At 67.0% G+C, this 5,426-nt stretch overlaps 1 protein-coding gene across 1 annotated transcript; it reads left to right on the plus strand.

Moving 5' to 3' along the window:
• Positions 1–361: 361 nt before the first annotated feature.
• Positions 362–4,265, plus strand: LOC141473775 (T-cell activation Rho GTPase-activating protein-like). The gene is made up of 9 exons (XM_074161383.1): positions 362–393; positions 484–603; positions 2,379–2,493; positions 2,690–2,851; positions 2,936–3,045; positions 3,216–3,411; positions 3,646–3,763; positions 4,057–4,118; positions 4,251–4,265. The coding sequence occupies exons 1-9, from the start codon at positions 362–364 to the stop codon at positions 4,263–4,265; spliced, it is 930 nt and encodes a 309-aa protein (XP_074017484.1).
• Positions 4,266–5,426: the final 1,161 nt, after the last annotated feature.

A 5,426-nucleotide genomic window follows, 5' to 3' on the forward strand; every position in this document is an offset into this window, starting at 1 on the left:
GAGCTGGCCGATGGGCTGGTGAGGCCACTCCAAGAGGGAGATGTGCCTGAAGAGTGGAAGGCAGGCGCTGTGTCCTGCTCGGGGCTCCCCAGTGCAAGGCAGAGGTGGCCATACCGGAGAGAACCCCCAGGGCAGGCCCCCCCGGGGCCCCTCCCACTTTCCGTTGGGCTGGGACCGTTGGTCCTGTGGAGCCAACGGCCACCAGCGCCAGCAGGACGGAGCTGTGCTGGCACGGAGCAGCACTGGGAGGAGGCAGGGTCTGGTGGAGCAGCGCTGCCCCGGCACCCCGCTCCCCATCCTCGCTGTGGGCGGCCGCGCCGTCTCTTTGGTGCACGGCCAGGGTCCTCCTGTCCCGGGCGGGATGGGCCAGGCCAACTGCTGCTGTGGCTCCAGGTGGGCTCCCCCTGCAAGTCGGGGAGAGGCGGGCACGGCCGGGCCCCGCGCCAGCGGCCTTTCTCATGCCCGCCGCTCTCTGCTGCGCAGGGAGGCTCTCGCCGAGGCCGAGGCGGTGCTGAGCGCGGACGTGCGGCTGAGCCGGGGCCGCAAGAGGAGCGAGAGGCGCCTTCTCCTCCTCCAGGAGGAACTGGTCATCGCCAAGTTGCTGTAAGACCCTGCCAGCCCAGCTGCCTTGCCTTCCCTCTCCTTTCCCCCAGCCCTGGCCCCGGCACCTCGGTGCTGGATGCCCCAGGCTCCCTGCCAAGGGCAGGTGGGGGACAGGGCTCTGCCCGCGGGAACCCCGAGGAGGCCACCTCCAGCTCACGTCCTGCCTCTCCCCTGGGCAGACATGGCACCACCCTGCGCCCACAGCTCCGCCTGGCCCTGGACCAGCTGTGGGTGCTGAGCGGCGGGAAGGAGGCGGCGGCGGAGGAGCAGGAGGAGGATGAAGGCGGCAGCCATGGGGACGGCACCGCCCTCATCTTGGCCTGGCCCACCGGCTCCTGCGTGGCCAGTTTCGGGTGAGCGGTGGTGCCACGTCCCGTGGGCGGGCAGGAGAGGTTCCCCAGCATGCCCACGCCGTGCTGGGAATGGAACGGCCTCTGCCCTGCCTGCAGAGCCTGGCCAGGGAGCGGGCAGCACGCCGGCGGGGAGGGATGGGGCGTTTCGGGGTCCTGCACCCCCAGCTCAGCCTTTGGGGAGCCCAGAGCAAAGAGAAACGCTCTTCCTCCTCTCTTTCTGCAGGGACCGGGCACTCAAGGAGCTGTGGGTGGGCACCCTGCTGGGGTAAGCCGGGGGGATGCGCAGCCGGCCGGGGGAACACAGCTCCCAGCTGGGGAGAGGTGCCCGGCGCCTGCGGGCAGAGCTGCCTGACAGGAGAGCAGAGGCGGGCTGGGGCTCAGCCAGCTCTCTCCCTCTCCCTGCCCGGCGCACAGCACACCCGAAGGAGCCAAGAGAGCCCGAGTGACCCGCCTGCCATCGCTCAAGCTGCTGGAGAAGGAGCTGAGCCGCCGCCGTGCCGTGAGTGTCTCTCTGGGCAGGGCTCTGTCCCCGAGCAGCGCTCCTGCAGCCCAGCAGCAGAGGCATCGCTGCTCACCTTCTTCCACCCCTTCTCTCTTGCCCAGTGGAGGACGTTGAGCGCCAGGAGCCTGGAGAGGCTGTTGGAGGGCCAGGCAGAGGTGAGCGTGGCTGCCTTTCAGCCGCCCTGGGCTGTGCCGGGCTGCCAGGGACGTGCGGCGAGTGGGGTGAGCTTGTGCGGGAAGGAGGGAGGGTCCCGCGGTGCCACTCGGGGAGCGGAGAGGGTTGGGGAGCCCCCAGGAACGGCGCCGTGTCCTGGCTGTCGGCGCTGGGAGGTGACCAGCCACCTGGGGCAGGGGGTCCCAGCTCTGCCACGCTGGGGCTGCTGGTGCCGGGTGGCAGCTGGCCGGTGGCCCTTTCTGCTGCGGGGCCGCTCTCTAAGCGCAGCCCGGTTCTTGCAGGCTGATCCCAAGCAAGGGCCTCCCACGGTGGCGTCTGGCGAGGGACGGGCACTTTGCCGCTCAGCGGGTGAGTTGTGGAAAGAAAGGCAAGCTCCTGGCAGCGGCGGAGCCGTGCTGACTTGTCCCTTGAGTGTCGCCATGCAGGTTGGGCAGCCCAAGGGAGGAGGTCAGCTGGAGGAGCAAGGAGCCCCGCTGGGCAGCGGCCGCTGGACGTGGTTGTGCGGGGACAGGCAGCCTCTGCTGCTGCCCACAGCTTGGAGGAGGGCAGGGCGAGGGCTGGGCCAGGCTGTCCCGCTGGCACGCCGGCTCTGCGGAGCAGGGCAGGCTGCGGGAGCGCTGGCCCGGCGCTCTCCCTTGAGGGGCTCTTGCTCTCTTTTCCTTTGCAGCAGGAGGGAGCGGCAGCAGCAGGAGCAGGAGCAGGATTTGGAGGTGGGGGCTGCCCTGGCCCTTTGCTCTGCGGCGCAGCCCGGCTGCTGCCCAGGCGCCAGGGCAGGCGGGCTCCGGCTGCAGCAGGAGGCTCTTTGGCCAGCCCCTGGCAGCCCTCTGTGGGGAGGACGCCACGCTGCCCCAGCCCATCCAGGTAAGGCGGCCCGGAGAGGGGTCCCCAGCCCTCCCGCTGCTCCTGCGGAGGGGCGGTGGGCGAGCCCAGGAGCTGCGGGCTCGGGGCATTGGGCTCTGCAGCCAAGACAAGGAGGCAGGTGTGGGGCAGTGCTGTGGCCACGGCTGTGGCAAGGCAGCTCCTCAGCCCCGCCACTCTCCTCCGGCCTCTCCTGCAGGAGCTGCTGGCTGTGCTGCAGCGGGAAGGGCCGGCCACGGAGGGCATATTCCGCAGAGCTGCCAGCGGGACATCGCTTCGGCAGCTGCGGGAGGCCCTGGACCGCGGCGCAGAGGTGGAGCTGGGAAGCCAGCCTGCGCTGCTGCTGGCCGTCCTCTTGAAGGTGAGCGCTTGGGAGCTGAAGCTGGAGGAGCTCCTGGCTGGCCTGGAGTCTCCAAAGGCTCAGCTGGAGCCCTTGGCCGGGCAGGACTTCCTCCGCAGCATCCCCGACAAGCTCCTGGGGAGCCACCTCTACGAGGAGTGGACGGCAGCCCTGGAGAAGAGCAGCAGGGAGGAGAAGGTGGAAGAGCTGAAGGCGTAAGTGTGGGCAGCAGCCTGCCTGTTGAGCAGGAGCCCTGAGCGCTGGCTGAGAGCCCCGGGCAAGCTGCGCAACACGGCCGCTGGCTCCCGCCTGCCGTGGGCAAGCCTGGGGAGGGAGGGCTGTGGGCAACGTCCGCTTTAGGAAGGCGGTCTTCCCCTTCCTGCAGGGTGGCCCACAAGTTGCCTGCAGCCAATCTGGTCCTGCTGAAGCGGCTGCTGTGCCTCCTGCGGCACATCGGGCATAACGCAGCCACCAGCAGGATGAGCTGCAGCAACTTGGCCATCTGCGTTGGGCCCAACCTGCTGAGCCCACCCGAGGAGGACCTGCTCCCGCTGGAGGCCATGCTGGAGGTGATGCAGAAGGTAGGCTGTAGCCACCAGCCGCCTGCAGCCTTCCCGGCCCAGGCGAGCCGGGCTGCTCTTCCCGAGCTCCCTGGCTGCCTCCTCTCTGGAGCAAGTGCTGCTGGGGGGGCTGCCGGCAAGAGCAGCCCCACAGCCACAGCCGCCCCCTCAGCAGAGGGCAGGCTGCGGAGGGGAAGAGCCTGCTTGGCCCCTTCTCGGGCAGCAGGCTTGAGAGCCGGGCTTTGATGTGGGCAGGTGAAGGTGCTGGTGGAGTTCCTGCTGGAGAACGCCGGGGAAATCTTTGGCGAGGAGACGGCCGGCCTTTCCCCTCCAGCAGCCGAGGAGTCACCAGCCCCCGCGGAGAGATGCAGAGGTAAGAGGAGGGACTGAGGCTGGCTGTTCACGGGCTGGGGATGCCAGAGACCTCCGCATCCTTTCTGGCAGGGCTGGGCACCAAGTGGGGTCCTCTCAGCCCCTCTCAGCCTGTCTCCTGGCCTCTGCTTGGTCTCTGGGAGCTCTGCAAGAGGAGCCGAAGGCTGCAGACGGGGCTCGGGGGGCTGAAAACTCCACTGGGGCAGGGCTTCGGGTGGCTTTTGCTTGAGCGGCTTTTTCCTTCCAAGAAGCCACTGTGCTGCACGTGCTCTTTCTTCCTCACTCTGCCTTTAGAAGAGCCAAACGTCCCCGACGAAGCTGGGGGAGATGCGGTGGTGCAGTCTGGAACGGCAGAGGTAGGTCAGGGCCCCAGCACGGGGAGAGCGCGTCTGGTGGAGGAGGGGAGTTGCTGATGAGGCCAAGGCGCTGCTGTGCCTCTGCCTGGCAGGAGAGCTGGTATGTGTCTGGGGTGTTCCCCCACTCCCCAGGATGATCCCTGGTGAGGGGAACTCCAAAGGTTGTTCCTCCGAAGCACCAGGCACTTGCTTAATCCCCCACAACGTGTATAAAACGCCCACAAAAAGGCAGAGGGGAGCAGCTGTCACCTTCGGAGTGGTCTGGGTCAGGTCCTCTTTCACAAGAGCTTCCTCAAGTCTCTTTTTGGAGGGGTGGGGGCAGTGTGAGCAATGTGGCTGAGCCAAAGCAGCCAAAGGGATCTCCTCTGGAGAGCTAAGGCAGCCATTTGGCAAACAGTCGCCCACCACTCCAGGCCCTCTCTTGCCACCGGCCAACCCCAACATCTCTCTTGTAGGCACCTCCGGCTTCGCCTCCAACCACCCCCGAGAGCGCGGCAGGATCCCCGGGGAGCCCAGAGGAAGTGGGGAGGCTTGCCGAAGGAAGAAGGTAAAACGAGCTGCCTTTTGCTTAAAATCGGAACTGATGGGGTGGGATTGCAGCTTCCCCGAACTAATGGCCCTGTGGGATGGAAAGGTTTGCAGGCTCCACCCAGGACACGGAAAAGAGAAGACAACGGAAGAGGAAACAGACCTGGGAAGAGGAGACTGAAAGCCCCGTGGCAACAAAGAAGAGGAGGAAGAGAGGAAAAGCCTCTGCGGATGGAGCCAGGAGAAGATGCCGGTAGGTGCAGAAGGTCGGCAAGGCCAGGTGTGTACCAGGCTCTGCTGCCCACCTTTCCCAACTGGGAACACTGCTCTTAGTGGGTCCCGCTGGCTGTCAGGGGGCGGCGAGGGATGGTGCTGGGCAGGGTTTGGGAAGAACTCCACGGCAGCTCCCCAGGGGCTCCCGATGGAGCCCTGCTGCGTGGCACAGGGGCACTGAGCATCTCTGCACACGCACGGGCCTCCAAGGGCATTGCCCGTGGGGACAAGGCGCCAGAGCCATGCCGGGGCCAAGGCCAGCGGCAGCTCTCTCTTCTGGGCCTTGAAGAAGGCCTCGTCAACGCTGTTCCCCAAAGAGAGGGGAACCAAACCCTGCCTCTTCCTGCCTCTCTGGGTTTAGCAGGGCTTTCGCACTCTGTCGTTGCAGGCGCTGATGGCTTTTCTCCGGCTGAGGCGCTGTGACTCCTGGGACTGCCCCAGTCGATGTCCAGATGTCCGCAATAAAATGAGCTGTTCTCCCTTCCGACTGAGTCTGTGTCCTGCTTT

This window comes from Numenius arquata, chromosome 19 (assembly GCF_964106895.1).
Source record: "Numenius arquata chromosome 19, bNumArq3.hap1.1, whole genome shotgun sequence".
Classification (NCBI taxonomy): Eukaryota; Metazoa; Chordata; class Aves; order Charadriiformes; family Scolopacidae; genus Numenius; species Numenius arquata.

What these genes read in the sequence shown, in the direction of transcription:
- LOC141473775 (XM_074161383.1), top strand. Translation starts at nt 362, where the DNA reads ATGGGCCAGGCCAACTGCTGCTGTGGCTCCAG. An exon ending in CTGGTCATCGCCAAGTTGCT is followed by an intron (nt 604 to 2,378) that starts GTAAGACCCTGC and finishes TCTGCGGCGCAG; the next exon opens with CCCGGCTGCTGCCCAGGCGC. An exon ending in AAGGTGGAAGAGCTGAAGGC is followed by an intron (nt 3,046 to 3,215) that starts GTAAGTGTGGGC and finishes CCCTTCCTGCAG; the next exon opens with GGTGGCCCACAAGTTGCCTG.